Consider the following 27988-nt stretch of genomic DNA (forward strand, 5'->3'; position numbering starts at 1 on the left):
ATGCAATAAGGGATGGATAGAAGCTGTTGGGCTGGCCCAGACTGCCAGTGCAAAGATACTAAGATTCAGCAGTGTGTGGTCCATGCCTGCCTCCCTCTGGGGGAAGGAAGGGCAGGGAGTTTATTGAGAAGTAGATGAGGGGTAAGGATTTAGAGGGCATGGACACAGGCCATCTCATCTCCCAGGTCTTCTTCATCAAAGCGGGAGAGAATAGACTCCTCATCACTGTAAAGGGAGGTGGCTCTCTGTGCCAGCAGGTCACTGGCAGCACTGTCCATCTCATCCAGGGTCAGGTGACATGCATCTGCAATCTCCTGCTTGGCCAGGGCCACAAATCGTGGGTCTTGGGCAAAGAGACCTAGGCCTTCGGAGATGAGCACCTGGGAGGGGGGTGTGGTCAAAGTAGGATTAGTGTTGATCCGTGACACAATGTGCACAGTGCAGGTCACTGTGAATAAATGACACACATGCAGCGCGCAGCGGGACAGGGTCAAGTACAGTATGCCGAGAAAAGGAATTTCCACATGCTCAACATAGAGTCTGGCCACTCTTGGTCCTTGGCTCTCAGCTCCCACCTCTGCCCCTACTACCGAAGCCCCTTTCCCCACACCCATCTGGACTCACAGCCTCCACCAAACTGTCAGCACTGCCCCTCTTGCGGTGGCTGGGATTCGAATGAGCTCCAGGCACTTGCAGACAGGTGAAGGTACGCAGTGGGCCGCCAAGTTTGCCAAGGTATCCTTCACCCACTGTAGATTCCTCCACCAACAACAGGGGGGCATATAGCAGTCGACCCTTCTGAGGAGGGGCTGCCCAGGAACCCTGGGTCAGAATAAACAGACACCAGATGGGCAACGATTGGTAAGTATGAGAGTCTTCCATTCACTCTTGTCAGTTCCGTTCCTGTCCTCTAGTAGACACAACTGGAGTCACGTGGGTGGGTGTAAATCAGAGGACAAATAAACGACTTCTTTATTTGTGGGGATCAAAGCCAGAGTCATAAACATGCCAAGCAAGTGTTCTGCTACTGAGCTACATTCCCAGCTCCACACTTGAGTTTATGTCAGAGTATAGACAGTGCCTGTTTGCATGCATCATGTGTGAGTTATTTATTTATTTATTTATTTATTTATTTATTTATTTATTTATTTAAGATAGGGCCTTGCTCTAGTATCAAGGCCTGTAATTTACTATGTTGCCCAGGTTGGCCTCAATTTTTCAGCAATTCTCCTGTACTAGTCTCACAAGGGCTGGGATTACAGACACAAACCACCCCATGTATATGTTTTGGTTCTTTTGAAAGAGTCTCATGTAGCTCAGGCTACCCTCAACTCCATAGATAGCTGAGAATAACTTTGAAGTCTTTTTTTTTTTTTTTTTTGGTTTTTCGAGAAGTCTTGATCCTCCTATGCCTACTTCTACTTCCCAAGTGATAGGATTGCAGGTATGTGCCATCATAGATGACTCTAAAACCTGGATTTAAATGCCAACTGTGGGGACCAGAGAGAGGAATGAGCAGCCAAAGAGCACTTTCTGCACAATCATGGGAACTAGAGTTCAAATCCAAGCACCCATGACCCACGTAGCAATCCAGGCCTCCCACGCATGCCTGTAACCCTAACAGTAAGGAAAGCAGAGACAGGAGGATTGCTGGAGATTGCTGGCTCTCTGCCTAGCCAAGAAAATGTGAGCCATTACTTCAAAGTAATATGTGGAGAGAGAGAGAGAAAGGAGGGCCCTGACACTCTCTTCTGGACTCTGTGCACTCCCATGGGGAAATATATCCACATACACAACATGCACACAGACACACAAAGACATATATACACATACAAAAATTGATAAATGAATAAATAAATACTAAATGTTGTAAAAGTGCCAGTTGTGCTGTATACTAGCTATGTGACCATGGGTGGATAGACTTTGAGCTTCAGTGATCTCCCGTAAAGTGGGGACAGCAAAGCCATTTCACAAGTACCATGGAGATTATGTGTGTTCCTTCTGAAGGCCCTGAGACCTTCTGTTTCTAAAGTTCAGCCCAAGATGCTATTTCCCCAAAGGCCACAACATCGCTTTTCCTCACCTGAGCCCTGCTTGGTCCTGAGGTCCGTCCACGATGGTAGGTGCCTGGGATGGGTAAATCTTCACAACTGCCCTGGCGTTGCAGACACTGGATGGTGAAGGAGGGCTTCCGACCTGGACAAAGGACAATGGAAATCCCTCTTCTGTTCTGTTCTGTTTTAGCCCTTAGGGTTCCATAGGGTCTATTTTTATGCTTGCCTGCAGGCGTGGGGGGCAGCAAACGTCGGCGTGGCACATGGTGCCCGTTTACATGTTGCTGGGACCAGTGAGGTGGTAAAAGGACTGGGTTTGAGGGAGTCCCAGCCTGCTCATCCAGGTCAGGAGTCCTGTGGAAAAGGCAGATCTGGCAGTGAACTCAGGTCTGGAATTCAGAGTTGGGGTACCAACACTCCTGCTCTCCCCTGCATGGCCCATGTAGTGTGGTCAGTGTACCAGTCAGGGACTTCCTGTTCCTCATTCGGATTGTCCTGCCCTTGAGTTCCCTTGGGCTGAATACTTCCTTCTTCCGGGATAGTGAACATGAAAACCCCAGAGCTTCTCCTGGAGAAATGATGCATATTAATAGTTAGGCTAGGTCCTGACCCTGCAACCCCAATAGCTGATCCCAGGCTCCATCTTCCTCTTATCCCATGCTTGCCCCATCCCCTGTACAAACACTAGGATTTACATTTACTTGTAGACAGGGTCTAACGATGTTGTCCTGGCTGACCTGGAACTCATTACATAGACCAGGCTGGCCTTGAACTCACAGATAACTGTTTGCTTCTGCCTCTTGAGTGCTGGGATTGAAGGCATATGTCACTATTCGTGTTAACCTTTTGCACTGTCTTTCTCATATTTTCTTGTTATTCTCTTTTTCATATTTCTTGTATTACCCCTCTATTCCTATTAGCCCTTGATTTGTCTTGGTCTTTTTTTTTTTTTTTTTAGAAACAGGGTCTCAAACTCACTATAGAGCCAAGGATAGCCTTGCATTCTGGATTCCCCCTGCCTCTATCTACTGGCATCACTGCTGTGGTCAACCTACCACATGTGACACTCATTTGAGCCCCTGAAACACACCTTTCCTTCCCAAATGTCTTCTTCTTCTAATTCTTTTTTGTTTTTGTTTTTGTTTTGTTTTTCGAGACAGGGTTTCTCTGTATAGCCCTTGCTGTCCTGGAACTCACTTTGTAGACCAGGCTGACCTCAAACTCAGAAATCCGCCTGCCTCTGCCTCCCAAATTCTGGGATTAAAGGTGCCCAAATTTCTTCTTGAAGGTCACTAGCCCTTCTCCTATGTCACCCAATATAGTGTCTAATCTTTCTCCATTCTCACAACCTTCCGCAGATGCTCGACCATACCTGTGGGGTTGGGAGCCAGCCTGTATCACACTGGGCTGCCTGGAGTTGGGAGCCAGTCCATCATCATCACTCGGCCCAGTTGAGAGAGAATCTGGAAGTTTCTCCTTAACAGGTAGAGACACCGAAATCCTAGAGTTCCATCGAGATTGGGGCTGGGAGTCTATGGAGTCCTGAGGAGAGTCATTTGTCTTTAGTGTTTCATAAATGTAATGGCTAAGTTACTTGATCAGTGTTTCGCTCACTGGTCCACAGGGAACACCACTCCCTACGGGATGAATCTGGGTCTTGTTTTCCAACAGCCAGTGATAGGTATTGAATAGGTTTCCATTGTAGAGGAGGCTTCTCCCAGACACAGTATGAAATTCAATTAGGGGTCTGAGGGAGTGTTTTTCCAGTCAAGAGCTTTGGAGGGGAGTAAAAAACTTGTCCTCACTTTGTATGGTTCTGGGTTGTTCTCAGCTTCCTCTTCCTCAGCCTCCTGACCCACTGCCTCTTCCTCTTCCTCTTCTTCCTCAGTGTCATAGGTGAGGGCCTGACGTATCTCAGGACCCAGGTCCTGTAGGCTCCTTAGACCAGCCTGTGGGGATGGATGGAAAAAGAAGGAAATTGGTAGCTCCTGCTCTAAAGTGCCCTTCTATCAGCTTGCTTCCCATGCAGAAGTGTGTGTGCTGGGGCTGTTTCTTCCTTTGTGACATGGGTTTCAGGAGATCATGAGGGAGGTCAGCCTCTATGCACATGGCCACCCAGGGCCCTGTCCTTCAGACCTGGAGGGCAGAGGATGTGCTTGTTGGGGCCTCTCTTCCTAGTAGCCCCTTTTCTTTCCTTCTCCGGAATTTTCGGAAATAATCTTGGATCAGGAATGTGGCATAGAATTTTCCCACAGTGACCTCTTCCTCTGGGGCAAGAAAGAGGGCAAAGTTACACAGGGATCCTGCACACTGCTCCTGCCTACCAGCAATAATCTGGGCAGAGAGTTAAGGAGCTGGGGGGATGGGCAGCTCACCATCGGGAGGAGGGATGACCTCATCCAACAATTTCTGCTTTATCCGCTTCCAGATCTTTTTGATGACCATCCGAAGCTCCTGGTTGGCTTGATCCAGGTTCCCTGAAAGGTAGGAGAGAGAGTATGGGTCAGGGGAAATAGAAGTGCAGAAGTTGTTCTTCATTGCTGCTGGGGGGGGGTAGGGGGCAGGGCTTTGCTTTGAGTTTCACTTCACTCCTATCAGCTAAGGTATGGAAGCAGGCCTGGAGAAGCCATTTTGAGGTTCAGACTTAGGAGCTGCATGTCTGTCATTCTCAACCCTCCCCAGGGCTCATGTCACTCCTGCCCCTCCCTTCCCCCATACCTTCTGTCTTGATCTTCAGGGATGTCCGCACCAGGGCAAAGAGTGTAGCGTTGAATGTCACTGTTCCATCTGAGTTGAGGGGCACATTCATTGCCACGAGTCTCTAGAAACACCAGAGACATAAAACGCACTCTGAGAAAATGTTAGGTAGAAACCTTTGTGTCGTATATCCATCTCTACCAAAGGCAAGTCCCTTTCCTTTCCCATAGAGTATAGAGCCTTCTTGGAGATCAGCAGGTGAGTGGGTGGGCAGGCAAACAGACCTTGCAGGCCACTCGGTGTGGGCATAGTTTTCCAAATCCCAATGGGGGCTGGATGCGTCTCAGCAGGGCAACCACATCCAAGTGCTTGATGCGGCCCCTGGGGCAGTCAGATAAGTGCCACTGGATCAACAGTCTTCCTTAAGCCCCATCCCCAGTAAATCATTACCTCCCATACCAACACCTTTAAGGCTTTGAGGGGAGAGCACATATGGGGTGGGCAGAGGATGGGTGATGAAATGTGTGAATATGAAGTTCTGGAACTAGGGGCCTTGGAGGGCAGCACACTATCCCTAGGATTCTAGGTAAGACATTAGAGGGTATACTTGGCTCCGGGGTCATATTCAGACCAGATCCTCTTGAATTCATCAAGGTGGTGGGGTCCCAGGATAGACCAATCTCTGGTTAGGTAATCAAAGTTATCCATGATTACAGCCACAAAGAGATTTATAATCTGTGGGTCAATGAGCAGAGTTAAGTAAAGGGGCAGAGCTGGGTTTGGGGGGGGGTGGATAGGGGCTGGGATGATCTTATATGGTCATTGGGTCACAAGCTCCTTGGTTGAGCATATTGTTGTGACAATGTTGTCAAGAGCTGGGCTGCCCAATCCATTTGGATATCTTTGAAGTACTCAGGGCCAGTTCCCATGGCAACTGTAGTGGCTGTGGGAAAATGGTTCTTACCAGGAAGGCACAGAGCATAAAGAAGCTGATAAAGTAGACGATGGCAAAACTGCTACCACAGGTAAATTCCTCGCCTGGGCCAAAGTCAGACTCAGGGTCACATCGATTTCCTGGAAGGCTGGCTAGCATTATCTCTTGCCAGGCCTCACCAGTGGCACACCTGGGGAGGTTCACAGAGGGGCGGTATTCTGAAGGAAGGGCTATAAAGTCATGTCAAGTACAGGTGTGGGGGGGTCTAGGGAAGGGAGAGGATAGTCTACTCTCACCAGGGGCTACATTTTGCATTTATTTACTGTGTATGTGAGACCGAGATGGAGAGACAGAGACAGAGAAAGAGAGAGACAAAGACAGACAGACAGACAGACAGACAGACAGATAGACACACACACACACACACACACACACACACACACACACACACACACACGGGGTGGGAGCAACCTGTGGAAGTCTTTTCTTTTGTTTCATCATGTGCATTCTGGGAAGGGAGCTCGGGATGCCAGGCTTGGCAGCAAATGCCTTTACTTGCTGAACTATCACATCAGCATCCATTTCAACACTTTAACTAGCATGACCATGATAATGGCAGTCAGAGAACGTCTCTTACAGATTAGGGCACTGTGGCCTAAAAAGGGGCCACATCTTACAGCCAGAAAAAAGAATGGCTTAGACTGGAATATTTTGAAAGACCCTCTCAGATCACAGCCAGAAAAGGCCTCTGCTTATGTGGAACTCAGGCTACCCTGATATTTCCATAGCTTAGGCATCTTGGGGCCCATAGCAGGTGCTTGAGTTCCCTAGGTATTCTGAGGGACAATGTAGCAGGGAATTAGGAGTTTATCACCTGAACAGAAGCAGCACAGCCTGCGGAAAAGTCTGGAAATTGTTGTTTCGATTTATCTGCGTGCCGTCCTGAAGAGCCACCTTGCCAAACATCTATAGACATACAGAGGCTGTGTGCCGGGAGTGAACTTATGTTCCCATCCACTTCATATTTCCTAATACCTAAGGGATCCTTATAATCTTGAAAGCAATTACTAATGAGCCCATTTTACATATGCAGACTTACCAAGGGTCATCTAGTGTGTCTATCTTTCTACCCCTCCATCCCCACACTGGGGCTATTCCTACCAAGTCTCTCAGACAGAAGGACTATTCTCTAGGGTCTCCACTTACCTGCATGCCAATGACTGCATAGATGAAGAATATCATTGCTATGAGAAGTGCCACATAGGGCAAGGCCTGGGAGAATGGGAAGGGGATAGATATTTCAGGTGCAGCCAGAGAAGTATAAATCCTAGAATGCACTCCTCTTCCCTAGCATGGGCCTGCTAGGAGATGTAGTCTACACTTAAAGTTTCCTGAATTACATGTCTCTCCCAAATGTGGACACAATATTAAATATAATAGGGTAAAGTCAGCGAAGCTAGAGGCATGTTAGGAATTGAGAGTGCAGAGAAAGAGAGAAAGTTGAAAACGGTAGGTCGAAAATGCTATGGAAGGCTGGGAACTGTAGTTCTGAGTGGGGACTTACCTGGAAAGACTTGATGAATGTCCAGAGCAGTGTGCGGATCCCCTCACCCTTACTCAGAAGCTTGACCAGCCTCATGACTCGGAAGAGGCGAAAGAACGTGATAGATATGCGGGAGCTGTCCTCTGAACTCTGGAGTTAGGGATGTAGTGAGGGTGCTCAGTTTACACCAGCTCTAGTAGCTTTTTTTCCCCCTTATGCCTTGGCCCTCCCAGTCCTCAAATCTCTCAGAACTCAGGCCCAAGAGTGGTCAGGGGGCATTTCTAAGGACTCTTGGGCTGGGAGGGATGATGGAAAAAAATTCCTGTTAAGAGTGAGAAGCTACCTCGCCAAGATGGCCTCCGTTCTGGTGGGATATATGGGCAAGCCAGAGGTGATAAAGGAGATGATGTAATCATGTGCCCAAATGAATAAGGAGAAATGGTGGTGCATACTCAGGGCATCGTGGGGAAGGGTATATGGTAGCAGATCAAGATGGTTGTAGACAAAGTTTTAATGGGGTGGAAATGTAGGGGCCAGGTAAAGGAGATGGTGGAGCAGAGACATTGAAGAAACAATGGAGCAAAGCGTCATGGAAACAAGAAACAATGGGTGATTATCAGAGAAGCCAGTGATGCAGAAATGCAATTGGCAGCATTGTCCATCAAGGTTATTACCACGTAGTACCCATTGGATGAAATGATGAAGCCAATGATGCAATCAGTTATGATAACCGAGCCGGGAAAGAGCCAGTATGGAAGATGGAGTTGGTGAACAATATGGAGCCAGCGAAGTAGTCAGAGAGGTGATGAAGCCAAAGCAGGTGTCAATGGAATTGATGGAGCCAATGGAATGGGGACGAGACAATGAAAAAGATAACAGAAATAATAAGGGAGGGATTTGGAGAGGTAGCAGAGCCACTGGGTAGGGTGCAAAATGAAATTGGGGAGCTGGTTAGCTGGTTAGAGGGAGGAATATGTTGGCAGAGTCCAGCAAGGACTCAAAAAAAAAAAAAAAAGATTGATCTAGAATGAGGAGTGCTAGTCTCCAGGACTGGGGAGGATACAAATGGGAGCTGCCTACCCAAGTGAAAGAAGGCTCTAGGGAGAGGATAGAGGGGTTAGCACAAAGCCCAGTTCTCACATTGACTTCTGTGACGGCGATGTCGACTACACTGCCCACTACAATGAGAGCATCAAATGTATTCCAGGCATCCGCAAAGTAATGCTGTAGATAGGAGGAAAGCAGTGTGCTGTGTTCTTTTAGCCAGCAGACTCGTCCATCCATGTAGGGGACCAATAATGGATACATGGTATTGGGGAGGCAGGGCCTGGCTTGGACTACAGATGGCCTGTACCTGGGTCCCTCTCATTATTATTATTTAGTCTTATGACTACTTGGTGGCCAGCCTCCAGCCTCCCTCGCCCCCACCAGGCTATGGAATGTGCTTCCTACCCCAAGGAGTTTCCTTGTAGGGTGTGGGTCTAGGGCATACCTTGGGTTTAAAGGCGATGATTTTGAGCACCATCTCAATGGTGAAGAGGCCGGTGAAGACCATGTTGAGGATGTCCATGGCATAATTAAAGGGAGCAGTCTGTTCATAGTGCTATGGGAAAAACCAGATGAGGACAGAGCCTAAGGCAGAGACACCCTACATACAAACACATAGTCCCTGGCCTGAGCTGAGGAGTCTAGGGATTGGAAACACTGTGTCTGACAAAACTGGTTCTTCATTCTCAGAGCACCTTGTATTAAGGCAAGGATTGTTCTGGGAATGAAGCATCAACATCAATCTCCCGCTGATTGACAGCTTCAGTGAAAAAAATAACTATATCATTAAAATGTGCAAGAATTGCTGCTTGATGCAACTTGCTTCCCCCCCACCCCCTTGGGTGTGGTATTGATGTCTGGACTAGTTAGTTATTTTGTGACCACAATGCAACAATCAACTTATAGTGAAATGGTGTAGCAGGAAGATCAACAAAGCCTGGCTCACTGGCTAACAATGGGAAGGCAACCTACATTAGTGTTCCTCAACATTTGAGGCAACTAAGCAAACTACACCGACTCTAGGGTGCACGACATTTTTCATCTTAGAATCTGAGTCTGGAGTGCATTTTACAATTGGGACAACTTACAACAGTCGTGGACCATTGCTTTCACATTCCAGCATCTTTAAAAGCAGAATGCAGGCTTTGGCCTTAGATTTGAAGAAAAGTTACAAATGTGCTAACTTAAGGCTCTGTCAGTTAGGCAGATGTGTGTGGGTGGTGGTGGTGGGGAGAGTGCGGGGGTGGGGTGGGACAGGATGTAGGCTTGTTACTTGCAGCCTAATGCATTCCTAATAGCTCTCAAAGAGATTGTGTGAAGAGAACAAATGTCTGGCAATGACCAAGATAGAGGGTTCAGCAGACCTGCATGGCTAGGGCAACCGTGTTGAGCAGGATGAGCAGAAACATGAGGTACTCAAAGGCAGCAGAGTTCACAGTGGCCCACACGCGGTACTGATGAGGATTTTTAGGGATGTATCGGCGGAGTGGCTGAGCTTTGAGGGCATATTCCACACACTGGCGCTGCAGAGTGGTATAGAGCATGGGTGAGCAGGGAAGCCTAAGACAAGGGGAGACAGTTTGGTGGCCATGGGTCAGGAGGGAGAGGTCACCTGGTTCTTGTCCAGTTCACAGTTTTGGTACTCCTGCTCTCCCTGGGCACGGAACGTGATGATAACAAAGCCCACAAAGATGTTCATCATGAAGAAGGCGATGATAATGATGTAGACAATGAAGAATACTGATATCTCCACATGGTAATTGTAGATAGGGCCCTCATCTTCTGCATTTGCATCTATGGCCTTGTATAGTAGCCTGCGGGAGACAGTGGGAGTTAGAAGTGAGGGCACGTTCGGGGATTCCCAGCCCTCTCTGACTTCCTTCCAGGCTACATTTCATATTCACTCCCAAATCTCCAACCCCCCCCCTAAATTTACAACCCAATCACTTTGAACATACACAAAGAGACCCACACAAGGCTTTTAAAGGGGCCAACATCTTTGGTTTGTTTGTTTGTTTGTTTTCCTTTTTTAAAAAAATTATTTATTTGCATTGGTGTTTTGCCTCCATGTATGTCTGTGTGTCTGATCCCCTGGAATGGGAGTTAAAGACAGTTGTGAGCTGCCATGTGAGTGCTGGGAATTGAACTTAGGTCTTCTGGAAGAGCAGCCAGTACTCTTAACCAGTGAGGCATCTCTTCAGCCCCCTATTTTCCTTTTTTTTGAGACAGGGTCTCATCATGTAGCCTTGGCAGTCCTGGAACATAACCATGTAGGCTAGGATCCAAACTTTTTGTCCCAGAAACCTCCAGAGAGTCCTATGCAGTCCTCGAAAGAAACCTATCCAGACCTTCAGTGACCTTTCAAAATTCTCTGATTCTGTAGACCTTTAATCCCCTCAAGGCCCTGAAGCACCTCCCCAATGTGGTTCTCCAGAACTTCCCACAAGCTCTTAAAGATCTTGGACCCCAATCCTACAGTCTCCAATGCTCTGCTCAAATCCCCCAGTAAATATCTAGCTAATATGCTCAAAAGCTTTTGTTGCTCTTTGTTGAACTTCTGAACTGTATCTCCTCAGCAAACCCCTTTTGAATTCCCCCATCCTCTACTTAACCCCTTGTAATGCTCACCTAGCCTTTTCAAGAGTTTCACCTATCCCCTCAGATACCTTTCCCCAGTTTCTAGACACCTTTCTCCAAAGTCCCAATCAATCCTAGCAAGGTTCTGGGAAATCCCTGTCCAGGCTTCTAACACATTCACCAGTCTCTAGAAAGCTATACTCAACTGGGTACAATGGCATAAATCTGAATCTCAGTACTCAAGAGGATGGGGAAGGAGGATCATTAGGTTGAGATCAAAGTGGGCTACATGGTAAGACCCTGACTCAAGAAAATAGGCCATAGGGATATAGTTTAATGGAATATCATTGCCTAGCATATATCAAACCTGGTTTCAATTCTCAGGCATTGGAAAGTGGAAAAAGGAAAGAAAGAAAACCCTATTCAGTCTTGAGACCTTTATTACATCCCTAAGACACACTCCCATCCATTCCCAGGTGACCCCAGAAATTGTCTAGACCCATCTGCCCAGCTTCCTGTCATCCTCAAGACCCTGCCCCTCACGCAGGCCAGCCTTCAAAGGTAGAGACAGTGAACAGGGCCATCATGGCTGAAAGGACGTTGTCAAAGTTAAAATCACTGTTGACCCAGAGCCGCTCCCGGACCAAAGGTCGTGACACATCTCCATCAGGGTAGATGAGGAAGGAGCCCCTGCGGATGTTGTAGACAGGTTAGATGGGGGAGGAAGAGGAATGAGGAGTGGTGGCAAAGGGTTTAGGGTCTTTATTATGGATGTAGCAGGGCATAGGGGTGTACCTAGACAGTTTGGCCTCACATCCTGCCCTTTGATTTCCTGGCTGGGTTATTGTATTTATTCAATCTCTGTCAGTTGATTTTTGCCTTCACTTTCTCTATTTTTTTTAAATGAGAATACTAACAGAGCCCATTTCCCATTTGCCACAAAGAATGAGTAAGTCAATAAATGACAGTTAATCATGGTGGTGCACACGTTTATAACCCCATTACTTGTGAGGCACAGGTAGGAAGAGGTTAGCAAATTTGAGGGCAGCCTGGTCTATGTACATTCCAGGTCAGCCAGGACTACATACTGAGACCTTTGTCTCACAATAGACAGACAGACAAAATCCAAATCAAGTCAGGCATAGTAGCACATGCTTATAATCCCAGCAAAACTCAGGTGGCAGAAGACAGGAAACTTGTGAGTTGAAAGCTATCTTGAAAGTTTTAAGGCTGGCTTGAGACATATTGAGACCAAGGCTCAAAACACAAACAAGGGCCAGCAAAACGGCTCGATGGATAAAGGTCCTTGCTTCCAACCTGATGATGTGAGCCCAGTCCTCAGAACTCACATGGTGGAAGGAGAGAACCAATTCTCTCAAGTTCTTCTCTGATCTCCACACATGCTCAGTTGCATGAGTACTCCCCATATGAATAAATACATGGATGCAAAGCAAGCAAGCAAGCAAGCAAGCAAGCAAGCAAGCAAGCAAGCAAGGAAAAACAGCCAACAAACCAACAACAAAAAAACCTAATCTCTGTAACACAGTTGGTATATCACTGTCACCATTGTCTTTGAACATTTTTGCCATCCAGGGGAAAGTAGTTCCAAGTGACTACTACCAAAGCTTCCTTGCACTGACTCTACGCCAGGCACTGTGCTAGCTCACCATGCAGGCACTTTGCTATGTATACATATTCCATACACTACCTCTCTACTTCTCTTAACAGCCCTGTGAAATAGGCACTCTTTATCCCTAGTTTCCATGTGATCTAACAAGGGCTAGACAAAGTGAAACAATGCCCCTGAACTCCATGCACTGGGGTCGTCGAGTCAGGGATTCCTGGCTTCATGGTCTTTGCCTGAAACCACCTCCATCTACAAACATCTCTAGATGGAAGCTGACATTCAGAGCAGGAAATTGCAAGAGGTTCTGGGGAGGAATGTAGCTAACACTGAAAAAATTCGGGAAAGGGTTATGGGGAGACTTTGAGGGCTTGCCCAGATATGAGGGCCTCTACAATTAATAGGGGAGTTCTGGGGTATAATCTTGGGGGCATTTAGGGAAATTTGAAGGTCTTGGGGACTTTCAGGAAACAAGACATATTTAGGGTTCTTGGTAAGAGGCTGTAAGCTGCTTCAGGGACCTTAGAGAAATCTATGTGATTTGGGGGTGGGGGAGGTTCTGGATTCAGTAGAGGGTGAGGCTTCAAACACTCACTTGCATTCTTTCAGGGTGTGTTTGGCCTCATCAGTGCAACTGTAGAATTTTCCCTATAGGGAGGAAATGTGTCAAGCAGGTTCACCTTTCACCCCCACCCCTGCCTGGACCTCCCTTTGGATCTTTGGATCTCCCTCACCTTGAACAGCTGAACACCAATGCAGGCGAACATGAACTGCAAGAGGGTGGTGACAATCATGATGTTTCCGATGGTCCGGATGGCCACGAACACACACTGCACCACATGCTATAAAATACCCACACACTTGACTGATGGACATCACAGGCCATACATAGCATGTAAAGGGAACTTGGGTGATGAATACAGTTTAAGGACTTGGGTCAGGGGTATGTGGCTGCAAGTCAGAGATGTGTGATCAGGAATAAATGGTCAAAAGGCACTATGGCGGAATAGCATCCACCATAGCTATTATGACCATAGCATGTATGGTATCAACAAGGAGTAAGGGTTTTTCTAGACAAGGATATATAGTCATATGCCAAGGACACGAATTAGAAAAATGTGGCCATTGGTATAGTCACTTGTAAGGAACATGGCCAAAAGGCAAGAATATGTGGTCACATGTTGAGTTCAGGCTGCAGGCAGTCAGTCATGTCTTTGTACAATAGTCAAGTTGGGTCAGTTATCCTGATCCAGGGCCTGGGTCCTGTGGGTTTGGGTGAGCTGGGCTTACCTTAAGTCCCTTGGCTCTGTTGATGGCTCGGAGAGGCCTCAGGACTCGGAGGACTCGGAGAATCTTCACAACTGAGATGGCACTGGAGCTGGGGAGTAGAAGTTGTCAGGCCCTAATTAGGGCTTGGTCCTGGTTCTGGGAGGAGTGGGGTGGGCAGGGGGAGGTGTCACTCACTGGATGCCGAAGGAGATGAGGGACACACTGACCACAAGCAGATCCAACAGATTGAACCAGCTACGGCAGAAAGAGCCTCGGTGTAGGAAGGCCCCAAACACTGTCATCTGGGAATCAGATTATATTGGATTAGACCTCCAACCTGAGGATATAGCTGATGGGATGAGTAAGAGCAGAGCAAGAGACCAGAGAGATAGGTGGTAGGAGAGGACTGAAAATGGATTGGGACAACTGAGGGTATGGCTGACAGTCCAGTAATCACCTTTAGTAGAATCTCCACAGTGAATATGGAGGTGAAGGCATAATCAAAATATCCCAGAATCTGGGGACATAAGAAAGAGGAGGAACACTGTCATAACTAATGGGTATTAGCATCTCTCTCTCTTTTTCTCTATCTATCTATCTATCTATCTATCTATCTATCTATCTATCTATCTATCTATCTTTCCATCTATCTGAGACAAGGCATCACTTTGCAGCCCAGGCTGGCCTCAGAGTTGCAGTGATCCTCCTGCTTTAGCCTCCCAAGGACTAAAAATCCAGGCAGGTACAACCATGCCAGCTTGCTACCCCCAGTCAAATCCTGATCCCCTGTCCCACACTTCTCAGAGTATGGAAATGGCTGCTGGCACTGTATCTGCCATTTTTAATCCTCTTTCCCAGCCCAATGAGGCGTCTTCTGGACTTTCTCTACTCTGGCTTTGTGCCCAGGAGAATGCCCTCTGTGAGTTACTCCCAGCCCCCTGCCATAGGCTCACATGGTTTCGGAAGGAGTGAGCTCGGATGGGGTCCTCAGCAGCCAGGGACACACTACTGAGGATGATGAACACTAGGATGAGACTGGTGAAGATATGGTGATGTATGAGTGTGTGGCAGGCCTTCCGAAGCCTGGGGAGTGGAGAAAAGGCAATGAGTAGAAATCAGGATTGGTGTTTTCTGGGAGATCCAAGGGAATACATCAGTGGCCCACTGCCTCCTGTGTAGTTCTAGGGCTCCCCACCTGTTGCCCTGCCCTACTGGCATTCCCAACACTCACGGGTTGGTTTGGCTAAGGCAGAAGAAGGCACTGCCTTCAGGGATGGGTACCACCTTCTCCTTGGGTACCACTTCCTGCAAGAGTTCCACATGTCCTGCACCATTTTCCTCTTCCTCCTCCTCCTCTTCTTCTTCCTCCTCCTCCATGCCTGGTGCTGGGGATAGAGCAATGAGAAACCTCAATGGAAAGCTCCTGTCACTGTGCTTGACACAGGACCAGTTGCTTTCATTTCCTGCCCCGAATCTCAGCTCCTCAGCGGAAGGGACCTTCCATCTGTTTTGTTTAAAATGGTATGCCCAGCTCTTAGAACAGCGCTGGGACACAGTGAGAGCCTGGTGAATGTGCCTAGTGAGTGTTATATGCACACACACAATTTGATAACAAAGGCTCTGAGAAGGCCCACAGTAAAAGAAAATACCCATCTCTCTTGTTTAACCTTGGTGTCCCAAATGTTGCTGGTTACAAACCAAGGCCATCCATTCATTTCAGAATAATTATGTTTTCAGTGCAGATTGTCTTACCCAAGCTGTACAAGCACTTTACCATTGAGTCATAACCCCAGTCCTTATTTATTTACTTTTTTGAGATAGTATCAAGTGTTTCTAATAAAGTCCAGGCTGACCTGGAACTCACTATTTAGCAGAACACGGTGTCCTTAAATCTGCTACCTTTCCCAAGTGTTAAGACTACAGGCAGGTGCCACTGTGTTACTGCCTTCAGGATGACCTTGGAAGAGTCTGCTGGCCAGAGAGGATTTTGTTAGGAGTCAGGAGTTCTCTGCCTGCATTCTCTTTCCAGTATTCCCTGTCACTTCCATTTGACCTGCCTACTTGCCTGCTCCTTCACTTGTGTCCTTTGCGTCCTCATTCTCTCCACCAGGCACCTGGAGACAGGAAGATAGGAGTCATCGATGAGAGACAGCAGGCAATGGACACAAAGGAGGCGTAGAAGAGACAGGATAACATGGAAATAGATTGACAGAGGATGGGGTTAAAGCTATGCCACATTGCTAGGTATGGGGGGTGAGGGAGAGACAACCCCTAGGCTTTTTTTTCTTTAGGATTTAGCTTTATTGTTTTCAATTACGAGTATCCATGTGTGGGTATGTGTATGTGAATGCAGGTGACTCTAGAGGCCAGAGGCATTGGATCTCCTGGACCTGGAGTTGCAGGGAATTGTGATCCGCATGACACGGGTCTGGGAATCAATTCAGGTCCTTTAGAAGATCAGCAAGTACTCTTCAACTCCTCCACCCTTTTAAAAAGAACGAGTCTCCTTCTCTAGCCCAGGCTGCCTGGAACTCACTACGTAGAGCAGGCTAATTTGAAACTCAGAGACTCCCCTGCTTCTGTTTTCCAAGTGCTGGGATCAAAGGCATGCATCAGCACACCCAGGCTTCTAACTTACCAATACTTTGTTCTCCTTCGGAGGGTTTCCTTCACTGCTCTTCTCTCTGTTCAAGGAAATAAGGACTGATTGCTGCAAGTGGTAATAGATGGATAAGGCTGGGCTGGGCACTGCTGTCAGGACAGACCTTTCTTGGAGCTTCCTGCTTCTGTTCTACCTATAGTCTATCCTGACAGCACTCAGAAGGAGCCTGTGAAACCCTAACACTTCCATGTCTATCACTACCAAGAACCAAAGCCAAAATCTCATCTTGATCGAGAATACCCGCAATCTGGTCCTTTTATTCCTCTTAACGTGTAACCCCATTTTCCTCCCGGCTGTGTCCCTGCCTCACTGGTGGTTTGTGGTTACTTGTTATGGTGCTGGGGATGGAAACCAGAACTTCAAACAAGTACATTTTCTTCCTCTAAGCTAGGTCAGAGGCCCGGATGTTTTGTTGTAGATAGGTTAACACCATCACCACTTCAAAGGAGTGATCTTCTTGACCCTCATCTCCTATCCAGTCTCAATATGGAGCCCATTTTGGCCTTGAAGTCCTTATCCTTCTGCCTCGGCCTTCCAAGTGTTGGGAATATAGGGATGGATCTCCAGGCTTGCTTTCATTTTTCACTATTGCTTTGTTCTGTTTTCTGCTCCGTTACTACTTATTATTAACACATTCTTCTTCTTCTTCTTCTTTTTTTTTTTTTGAGAAAGTCTGTGACAGAAGTGGAACCCACTATGTAGGCCAGGAGGGCCTCTAACTCAAAGAGATAAACCTGCAACTGAGAGCCTGCATTAAAGGTATGAGCTACAGCACCTGGCCGACTAACATTATTCTTCAAGTTACATGTCGATGTTCTTGAATTTTGCTTGCATTCCTCAACTACAAACAGCAAGGACTCTGTCTGCTGTCACACTGGCATGCCGTGTCTGGCTGCTGACAGCATGTCAACCCATGCTGTCTCCTTAGTATTTCCAGCAGGGCCTAGCATAAAGTGTGTACTCAATGAATATGTGTTGAGTGAATGAATTACTGAGGACTGTATCTGGAGCTGGGGCTTTCCAGCACAAAAAGTCCCATGGGATGTGTGTTTGTGAGATCCACATCAGAGATCTTAGGGAAAGGAAGCCTTGGGGATGAAGCCAGAGCTCACCTGCCCTTGTCTTTGGCAGTGCCTGCATCTCCGCTGGCTAGGTTATCCACAGCAATGGCAAGAAACACGTTCAGCAGGATGTCTGGAGTGAGCTCAGGTTGCAAAGGTGAAGTAGCAGTCTGCCTGTGTGCTGCCCGGCCCACATCCTTACCCTGTCTGCCTTCACCAAGCTCTATCCATTCCCTAAAAGCTCTGAGGATACAGTTGCCACAGATGAAGAGGATGATGAAATAAACACACACCAGCATCCCTGGGAAGAAGGGCCCACCGTAGGCCATGATACCATCATACATGACAACGTTCCAATCCTCACCAGTCAGGATCTGGGGGTAGGAAGTCACCACAAAGTTCTTGGGGCCCTGTATAACTCCAGGCCCTATCCACATGGGTACACATCTTAGGGTGTCCAGGCCATACCTGAAAGACAGTGAGGAGGGCTTGGGGGAAGGTATCAAAGGTGCTCCTCTTGGTGTGGGTCTGGTCAAAGTTGAACTTGCCCCCAAACAGCTGCATGCCAAGCAGGGAGAAGATGATGATAAAGAGAAAGAGGAGAAGCAGCAAGGAGGCGATGGACTTCATGGAATTGAGCAAGGATGCCACCAGATTGCTCAGGGATGCCCAGTGCCTGCAACAGAAATAAAGTACAGGGTTAACATTTATTTGGTCAGGAGTCAGGAGCCAGGCAGGCCTCCGGTTTGGGATACACTGGGGCAGAAGGGGTTAAAAGAGGCTGTGGTGCCAAGGTTGGAAGTGGTTTTTGGAATTGAAGTGTGATAAGAATAGGAAAGGAGGATTGCTAAGTTTGGAGTTAGAGTTGGCACCCAGGGTGTGGTGGGAGGTGAAATTAGTGGGGAGGCGTCGATAGAATTGGGTTTCATGTTGGGACTGGGATGAATTGGGCATCAAGCCATGATGATTTGGGGTTGGAGGAGTTGGGAGAAGGTTATGATTGAAGGTTTGGTCTAGGAAAGGAGATGCAGAGGAGCTTGGGGTTTGGGAGAGCAGAATGGGGTTGCAGTTGGAGAAAGGTGGCTGGCCAGGAGTAGGATGACGAATCAGAGATTTGGGAATGGCATTATGGTTGGTGCTCAGTGATGGCGCTAGGGCTGGGGCTGAGGTGGGAGATTGGGTTGGGCTTGGGATTAGAGAGTGGACCTGTGGATTAGATGTAGTTGGGGCTGGGGTTAGAGAGGTTCTGTGACTGGGGTGGGGGATAAGCATGGAGATGGGCTTGGGGGTGGTGAAGTCAGTTGGGAACTGGGATGGAAATGGAGGAGGCACGATTCCTGGTGACTCTCCTCTCCATGAGGGTAGGAATCTGTGCTTTCTTTGCTTTTCCTAGGGCCCAAAGGTCAGCATGTAGCAGTTGGTGCTGAACAGATGTTTGCTAAATGAATGAGGAGGCTGAGAGAATTATCTTTGGAGCACGGGAGTAGAGTTGGGGTTGCATTTTGGGCCCCATGCATACATACCTGGTGACCTTGAAGATCCTGAGGAGGCGTACACATCGGAGTACTGAGATGCCAAGAGGCTGCATGGCCCCCACCTCCACCAAAGTGGTTTCTAGGATGCCCCCACAGACCACGAAGCAGTCAAAGCGATTGAAAAAGGAGGCAACGTAGACAGAGGGGCCCAGGCCGTATAGTTTGAGAAGCATCTCCACAGTGAAGAGGCAGAGCAGAACTTTGTTGGCATACTCTGTTGGGAGCCGGGGTGTGGGGCGATGTGTAATATGGCAACGTGTTTAGGAAGCCAGGAGCTTTGGTGGGATCTTGGGGTAAGCAGGGAGCAGGCCGGGTATGGGCTAGGGTTTGGTTGGGGTTAAGAACTGAAGTGAGTTTGTAGGTCAAAGCAAGTGAGGTTTGGAGCTGGGGCAGAAGGTAGAGTTGAGACAGGGGCCAGAGTCACCCTTTGTGAGTCCAAGACAACTCCATACTCCAGTTAGCATCTAGGATTTCTTCTTATTATTATTTTTATATTTATGTCCTATGTTTTTGCTTCTGGGAATGAACTCCAGGGCTCCTCACATGCACTCTTCTGCTGAGATACAGCCCCAGCTCCAAGCCTAGGGTTTCTTTGGGACTGAACTGGTTTGGAGTGGGGTTAGGAGCAGGACCAATAATAAACTTGGGTTTAGGACTATAAGGAATCATAACAGTTGATATTTGATGTAGGCCAAACACTATGCTAAGCATTTTACAGCTGAGCTCGTTTAATCCTCCCAACCACTCCATGCCATGGACACTTATCATTGTTTCCATTTTGCTTATGGGGAAACTGAGGCACAGAGGGGTTAACTTGTTTGGAGAGCATGATGTTAAAGAGTCAGGATTCTACTTCCTGCTCTGACCCTCGGGAGCTGAATCCTGGGGTTAGTTGCTCAACATTAATGGCATGGTGATCAGGACCCTTAACCTTAAAGTTTTAGTGGAATGACATTTGAGTTTGGCCATGTGTAATACCGAGACTAGAGCTTGATACACATAGCAGGTAGCACATAAGTGTGGTCTGCAGGGTGGGATAAGACAAGTTAAGGTTTCTGCACTCGTTTGGATTGGAAGGCGGTATCAGCAGTCAAAGACTCCCTAGAGAGCCTGCCTTTGAACTTCTGGGGCGAAGAGAGCAAGGGATGAAGAGAGCTGGCAGGCAGAGGCTCACCTTGGGTCTGGGTGAGCCACACAGGCTGCCCATGGTGCTCTGAAGCTATGGTCAACGTGTTGAGGAAGACGAGCAACAATACAGCCCAGTAGCAGGCGTTGGACTTGACCGCCCGGCGGCAGCGTGCACGGAGACCCCGGTTGGCTCGGCGGAAGTGGCGGCTAGGCAGAGGAGAGCCCATCACATCATTGAGATTGGCCTATGTCAGCCCAGTGTGCAGGTCGGGGAGCCCAGAAGTCCACATGGGCCATGGAGGTGGACCGGTCTCAAATTCAGGGGGTCAAAAGGTTGCACAACCTTTCACAACTTACCAGATCCTGGTTTTCATAATCTTGTTTCTAGAAAGGATTGGAAAGGGGATGTCATAAGGAGCAAAGAGGGATTCAGCAGTTATAACTGGAAGTCAGGTGTTTGAAGCTAAAGTAAGAGTGGGGGTCTGGGCTACATAGGGATTGCGGGCTGGGATTCCTCACAGGCAGCGTGTACAGCTAGCCATGGTCCCCTCCTCTTCATCCTCGTCTCCGGGGGTGTCTGTCATGGAGCCAGTGTCACTGGCTGGGAGGCTGGCTGCAGGCAAAGTGAGGTTAGAGGTGAGGACCCAAAGTCTAGGTTCCAGTTTTGGTTTTTCCCTCAGTCCACTCCCCCTAGCTCTGCCCCACCCCTTGCTGGCTTAGTCCTTACCATGGCTGCTGGTGGAGTGTGTGGAGCGAGTAGAGTGGCTGAACCATCGCAGCCGTCCGCGCCTCCTATTGGTCAGCTCTGACAGTTGTGGCCCTGTGGGGGATAGTTGTAATTGAGAAGGGTGGCTTGGTGGCAGAATTAGGGTCAAATCTAAGGGACAAGGAACTAGTTGGAGTCTTTGTATCTGAATCTGGGTTGAGATTCTGTGTCCTGAGCCAGATTTGGAGCAAAGCCTAGGGTGGCTGCAGGCTTGCTCTGGGTTTCAGGAGGGCAATCACATCAGGGCTAGGAATGAAGCTGGGCCAGAATTGAGTTGCCTACGGTGGCCCGCCCGTCCCTCTTCAGCAAGAGAAGCCAAGTTGCCGTCTACTGAGGGGTCATGAAGGTCTAACTCCTCAGCCTGTGTGATCCAGTCCAGGTAGCCCCGAAGGTCTTCTTCCATCTGCTGCTTCTCCCGAAGCTTCTGAAAGTCACCTCGGGCTTTTGCCTTTTCTCTTTCCTTGGAGAACTCCCTGGAGGAAGAGGGAAACAGACTACATAAGGAAGTCACCCCCAGTAACCTTGCCTTTACTACTCCAACCACAGTAGCTTTCTAATTGTTCTTTGGAGAGACCAAGGACATTCTAACTGCCAAGCCTTTGCGCCAGCTGTTCCCATGACTTAGAATACCATCAACACTTTCTCAAGAGGTCCTTCCTGATTTTTAAAAGAATCTATCTATCTATCTATCTATCTATCTATCTATCTATCTATCTATCTAATCATTTATGTGTGAGGCAAGTGGGTGTCATGGCCTGTGGACCAAAGGACAATCCAAGGGAGATGGTTCTTTCCTGCTATTATGTGGGTCTTGGGTCTTAAACTTAGGTCATCAGACTTGGCAACAACATCTTTAGCCACAAATCCATGTTGCTGGGTTCTGATTATTATTAATATCTATATCTATCTATCTACCTATCTACCTATCTATAGAGAGACAGAGACAGATACAGAGAGAGTGAGACAGGGTCTCACATACTCTAGGCTGACCTTGAACTTGCCAGGCAGCCCAGGCTGATCTTGAACTTGTTATGTAGTCAATGTGATTCTCCTGCTTCTGCCTTCTAAGTGCTGAGATGACAGGTGTACATTCTAAGCCTGGCTTGATTATATATTTTTGGGAGAGTGTCTCATTACTAGCTCAGGGCCTCACCAAACTTGCAATCTTTCCTGCCTCTGGATGTTGGCTAGAGATGTGCAATGCTACACTTAGCTTTGATGTTCCCAGTTCTTTCTTTCTTTTTGTTTTGTTTTAAAGTCTTTATTATTTATTTGTGTGTATGTACACCAGTTGCCTTCAGGAGCCCTCAGAGGCCAGAAGAGGGAATCAGTTCCTTCAATAGTGAAGTTACAGGTGGTTGTGACCTGGCATGTGGGTGCTGCGAACTGAACCTGAACCTTCTACAAGCACTCTTTTTGTTTTTATTTTCTGAGACAGGGTCTCTCTGTGTAGCCCTGGCTATCCCAGAACACACTATGTACCAGGTTAGCTTCAAACTCAGGAGATCCTTTGTTTCTGCCTCTTGAGTGCTGAGATTAAAGGTATGTGCCACCAAGCCCAGCTTTGGCAAGCATGCTTTACTGAGCCACTTCCTCAGCCCCAGATGTGGGTATTTGCAATTGTAACATCTCCCTGTTCCTCTTTATTTTTATTTTCTCTTCACAGTGCATATTGTGTGTGTGTGTGTGTGATGTGAACACATTTACTCATTATGTGTTGCTATTATTCGTATGTTCCTATGAAAATGCAGGGGTTTCCATGTTCCTTGTTTCATTTCTCTAACAGTGCCTGCCACGCAGTAGGTGTGTAAGTTTGAATGACTGAGGGGACATATCAGATTATTTTGGTAGTGCTAGGAATTGAGCCCTGAGCCATAGAAATGCTAGACAAGTGCTCAGACTTCATTTTTTTTTAACTTCAGAAAAAAATGAGGCAGGGTCTCACTAAGTTGTTCAGGCTAGCCTTAAACTTGATATACTTCTGTCTTAGGCTCCCAGGTAGCAGGGATTGCAGGGTTGTGCTGCTAAGCCGAGCTCAGATGGAGTTTATGGAAGATGCTTGGGAATTTGGTGGCACAAAAGGGCGGTGAGGGGCTGGAGAGATGGCTCAGCGGTTAAGAGCACCAAATGCTCTTCCAAAGGTCCTGAGTTCAAATCCCAGTAACGACATGGTGGCTCACAACCATCTGTAATGAGATCTGACACCCCTCTTCTGGTGTGTCTGAAGACAGCTACTGTGTACTTATATATAATAAGTAAATCTTAAAAAAAAAAAGGGTGGCGAGATGGGGAGGATTATAGGGGAGAATATCCAGGCTTCTTACCCACTTAGGACTCCAAGCACAAGGTTGAGGACAAAGAAGGACCCAAAGATGACAAGGCTCACAAAGTACACCCAAGGCAGCTCATACCCCATGGCATCCTGCATCTGGAGAGAGAACATAGTCCATAGCATGCAGACAGGACAATCTGAGCTAGGGAAGAAGTGCAGGTGCAGCCTCCAAGCTGTGTGAGGACTTGTTCTCCTCACCCAGTAGAGGACGTCTGTCCAGCCTTCCATGGTAATACACTGGAACACAGTTAGCATGGCAAAGAAAAAATTGTCGAAGTTCGTGATGCCACCGTTGGGTCCTGGCCAGCGCCCGCGGCACTCGGTATGGTTCAGTGTGCATGAACGCCCAGAGCCAGAAGATGCACAAGGTGATGGGTCCTCCTCTGCTTCCATATCTGCAGGAAAATTGGAGCCTGGGGCTATGAAGCAAGTCACACACTGGTCCCTGCCACTCTGAAGCTCTACCCTTATAGGGAATTTGTTTCAATGCCCTAGATATTTTTAAGGCAAAAAGAACCCTGGGCTCCTCTGCTAGGGTCAACCCCCTGGAAATATTTGAACCACTGGGAAGCTGAGTCCTTCCAACATGGGTCTGGGAAGAGTGAATGTGCATGAACTTGGGGGAAGAGTCTTGTGGATATGAGTCTCTTGAAAAGAGGGTAGAGAAAAGGCTTGGGCGCGGGTCTACATAAATGCCTATGGGTGATTTTGTGGAGTTTGCAGTCTAAAATGCAGCAGACTGAGCCTGTGGGTGGAGTCTTGTGATACTTGCACAGTCATTGCTGAGGGAGGGGTTGTATTCTGGAATTTTAGGGAGGAGTCTTGAATACAGGGATGGGTTTGGCTATACAAGGTTAGAATCAGAGCCTAGCAACCAAGTCCTGAGAAACGGAGTGGGCTTTCTAGAAGCAAGATGGGAGCCAGAAGTGAGGGCAGGGGGCGTGTCCTGTCCTGTGAGAGGGTGCTGGCTGACCAGATCCCAGGAAGTAGCATGTCTTGTGCATTCGTCCGAGGAACAGCTCGAGTCCGATGATGGCGTAAATGATAATGACGAAGAGCACCAACAGGGCAATGTGCAGCAGCGGCACAAGCGCCTTCATGATGGAATTGAGCACTATGTGCAGACCTGTGACGGGGAGGGGCAGGCTCAGCGCGTTCACCATAAGCCTGGCGCCCCTCCTCCAACTTGGTGAGGGACGTATACTTACTCGGGACCCCAGACACTAGCCTTAGTGGTCGTAGCACCCTAAATGCCCGCAGTGCCTTTACATCGAAGCCTCCTGGCTTTCCTCCAGTATGCGGGGCATCTCCTGGCCGCCCAGGTCCTTGCTCCAGCAGCACGCTGAACAGCCTGATGGGGGAGCATTGGGATGTGGAGGGGAGAGTCAGGGCTTTGGTTCCCGCCCTTTCCCTTATTTTTCTTCGGGAAAGCACAACCCCCCTATAACTGGAAACGCAAATGGTTTTAAATATGTTAATATTACAGATTTTAGCTGCTGAATAGGGGCTGTCTGAAGCAGACGCTTCCTTGAGCCCCAGAATTCATTGGATTGCCAACTAGGGTGGGGTGCCCCCTCCCCTTGCAGACGCGCACCCGACCACGACGATGATGAAGTCGAGCAGGTTCCAGCCATTGCGAATATAGGCGCTGGGATGGAGCACCAGCCCATAGGCTACGATCTTGAGCACTGTCTCCACGGTGAAAATCACCAGGAACACGTATTCTACCTGTTCCTGAGGGCGGAGCAGGGGGCGGGACGTGAAGGCCTCGATTTATTTCAGGGCAGGGTCAGACCCCGTGGGTGAGTCGTAGGCACAGGTTAGGGTTGCTTTTACCAGGACCAAGGGTGAAGTAGGGTAGGCCCCGGAGGGGTGGGGTCTGGCTGGGTGGTTTTAGCTGTAGCTCTAAAGGGAACTGCAGTCTGGTTGGGGATGGGGTAGACCTCACCAAGTTGTGGTTAGCAGTGTTGGAGTCGTCCTCAGGGAAGGGGATATATACCCCCAATGCCACGCAGTTGGCAAAGATTGTCAGGAGGATGAGAATATCAAAAGGCCTCAGGTGAACACACAGTTAAGGACCCAGGAAGAGTGACATTCAGAACCCACATTCACTTAGTGCCCTCTCCATCTAGAGTTAATTTTAGACTTCAAGGTTTGGACAGTCCCAACCCTGCCCTGACCAAGGCTTTAACTTTGACTCCTCCCTCCCTCTCATCATCATCATCATCATCATCATTTTGAGAAGAGTCTCATGTAGCTCAGGCTGCTCTCAAACCTCAAGCTTGTGCTATGTAGTTGATGACCTTCAACTTCTGGTCCTTCTGCTTGCACCTTCTGAGAGAAAGGCTCACAGGTGTGTGCCTCCATATTTAGTTTATGGGGTCCTGAGGATTGAACTCCAGGGCTTTGTGCATGCTAGATAAACACTCTACTGACTGAGCTACATTCCCAATTTGACTTTTTTTTTTTTTTTTTTTGAGACACGATCATGCTATGTAGCCCAGGCTGTCCTTGAATTTTCAGTTCTGCCTCAGCTTCCTGAGTTATAGGCACATGCAAGCATGGCCAGATTGGTGCTAGACTCTTGCTTGATCTTGGTGACCTTCATTCCTCTGGACTCCCTGTCTATTCTTTCTTTCTCTCTCTCTCTCTCTCTCTCTCTCTCTCTTAATTTGCAATGCTTTGGATTGAACTCAGGGCATCTAATACACTAAATAAATACTTTACCACTGAACTACACTCCCACCCCAGAATCTTTTCCCCCCAATATTTGATCATTGGTCTCTAGTAATCTCAGGCTTCCTCCAGTCCAGGCTTGACTTAACTCTAGACTCTAGACTCTTCTGCACCCTAGTGATCCATCCTTACCCCTGAGCCTCGCAGGATACTTCCACTCTACAATGCTGATGCAGGACCGACGAATGGGATTGGTAAGGGTGAGGCAGAAGAGTGCTCGAGGTGATCTCTGAGCACTGGCCACCGCCACAGTCTTGTGTTTGTTGTGCTGGGTCCTTCTTCTTGGGGTCCCCAGGCCTGACGCCCCGCTGGTATCAGTCCCCACAGTTGGAGGCCCAGGACAGAGCCCCCATTCAGGGCCAGGGCCAGTCCCATTGGCTGGACTGGGCTCTGGGGTTGTATCTGTGTGGAGAAACAGGAGTCAGGGAAGGGACGGCATAGGACAATCATAGCCATTTCTTGTCCAGTCCCATCCCTCTATTTGATGGGAGAAGAACATGTAAAGCTATGGGGAGATGGGGGATGCTTGAGTTATGAGTTGAGGGTTGACAATCAATGTTGGAATGAAGTTTAGGGTAGAGGGATTTTTGCTAAGGAAAGCGGCCGAGGACTTGGTTAGATGATCACCATGCTGTGCATTTCAACTCCAGGACAAATTTAAGTTGTGGATTTTGTGTTTGCGTGGGTCTAGCCTCAGTTGATATATGCAAGAATGGAGGTTTTATTTAGGGCTGAAGCTGGGTATTTGCTTGACTTGGGCTTGGAATCAGGATCAAAGTGAGGGATACACTTTGAGCAGAATTTGCCTTTTGCATTGGTGTTTTCAGCCTGTAGTCTCAAGACTCTGTCTGTGGCTTTGTTTCAGTTTTTGAGAGGGGTAAAGGGTCGACCTGGTTAAGGTCCCCAGCTTTGAAGGAAATAAGACATCTGGATTAAAATCCTTACTACTATTTAGAAGTTGTGTATTGCATTGAGTAAATTATGGGATTACATCTGAGCCTCAGTTTTCTTATTTGTATAATGGAAAGGATAATAATAGTTGTCTGAATTATAAGGATGTTGTGAGGAGTAAGTTGAGCTCAATATTCATATGAATGTCTAGTATGTGATATTATTTTGATTTTGAAAATGAGAAAATTGAAATGCAAGCGTTAATAATTTGCCGAAGTGACTGAATCAGGAGTCAAACCAAGGCATTCTGACTCTTGAGCCTTCGCAGCTTACAGCAGCACTAGCTGTATGTTCCTGATCTGCATTCATTTTGTGTTTGTAGAAGGGTCTGCTCAACCTGGAGCGAGCTCATAGTGCTCTTCCAAAGGACATGGGTTTAATTCACAGCACTCACATGGCAGCTCAAAGTCTCCTGGAACTCAAATTCCAGGAGATCTGACACCTTTTCTTACCTCTGCTGTCAATGCACACACATGACACTCAAACATAAACTCAGGCACATGCACATACTTATAAGATAAATTAATAACAGCTTGAAAAAGGGTCTGTGCTGTTTCTGGACAGCCAGGGAAATCACTCCATAGCAGTACTGGCGTCTAGATGTTAGATGACCTTTAAGTTCATGATAAGGTCTGTAGCTATCGTGCGGTTTGGATTCTAATGTCCCATGTGGTGGAGGTAGGGGATTGTCTTCTGGTTAGCAGGGTTTAGATTAAGGTTTAGTGTGAGGCTGGATTTGGAGTGAGTGCTAGGGTCAGGACTGAGTCTGGGTTTCATTTGGGAACTAAGGCTACGCATAAGGTTAGGGGCTATTGAGGATAACAGATAGGCTAGGTTGTGCAATTGAGATCGGGTGACAAAGAAGCTCTTTTAAGGGGAGGCTAGGACAGGAAGAGGGGGATGATACTCTAGTTCCCCAGAGACTTCTCCGGGAGTAGGATCCAGGTGGGCAGTTGGTAGGTGAGAGGATGAGGGTGGACCAGAGCCCAGGGTCACTCCAAGGGTCTTCAGGGGTGGATGGCTTCTCTCACCTTTCCCGACTTCAGATTCCGACATCCTCCTCAGGAGATAT

The 27988-nt window shown here is 47.9% G+C and overlaps 1 protein-coding gene and 1 long non-coding RNA gene across 2 annotated transcripts; one reads left to right on the forward strand and one right to left on the reverse strand.

Moving 5' to 3' along the window:
• Nucleotides 1–149: 149 nt before the first annotated feature.
• Nucleotides 150–27972, reverse strand: Cacna1f (calcium voltage-gated channel subunit alpha1 F). Its single transcript, XM_021153210.2, has 48 exons — nucleotides 27948–27972; nucleotides 26118–26367; nucleotides 25178–25283; nucleotides 24824–24963; nucleotides 24438–24580; nucleotides 24203–24355; nucleotides 23428–23624; nucleotides 23222–23325; nucleotides 21180–21370; nucleotides 20859–20951; nucleotides 20651–20744; nucleotides 20489–20515; nucleotides 20178–20338; nucleotides 18992–19217; nucleotides 17937–18144; nucleotides 17722–17842; nucleotides 17520–17601; nucleotides 16384–16429; nucleotides 15811–15859; nucleotides 14977–15130; nucleotides 14699–14828; nucleotides 14203–14262; nucleotides 13941–14047; nucleotides 13767–13854; nucleotides 13211–13318; nucleotides 13072–13124; nucleotides 11396–11542; nucleotides 9888–10089; nucleotides 9640–9798; nucleotides 8721–8831; nucleotides 8369–8452; nucleotides 7572–7592; nucleotides 7250–7378; nucleotides 6892–6957; nucleotides 6560–6651; nucleotides 5716–5875; nucleotides 5359–5486; nucleotides 5036–5132; nucleotides 4773–4875; nucleotides 4430–4531; nucleotides 4191–4321; nucleotides 3860–4003; nucleotides 3427–3596; nucleotides 2515–2622; nucleotides 2281–2408; nucleotides 2084–2196; nucleotides 625–822; nucleotides 150–380 (listed from the first exon to the last, which is right to left on the reverse strand). Exons 1-48 carry the CDS (start codon nucleotides 27970–27972, stop codon nucleotides 150–152), a joined length of 5940 nt encoding a protein of 1979 aa, XP_021008869.1.
• On the forward strand, nucleotides 3455–17161 carry LOC147004865 (uncharacterized). Its single transcript, XR_015047202.1, has 3 exons — nucleotides 3455–3538; nucleotides 4483–4538; nucleotides 17080–17161. It is a non-coding gene; the product is annotated as an uncharacterized LOC147004865 (long non-coding RNA).
• Nucleotides 27973–27988: the final 16 nt, after the last annotated feature.

Source organism: Mus caroli, unplaced genomic scaffold (assembly GCF_978045245.1).
Source record: "Mus caroli unplaced genomic scaffold, Mus_caroli_1 scaffold_5, whole genome shotgun sequence".
NCBI classification, from domain to species: Eukaryota; Metazoa; Chordata; class Mammalia; order Rodentia; family Muridae; genus Mus; species Mus caroli.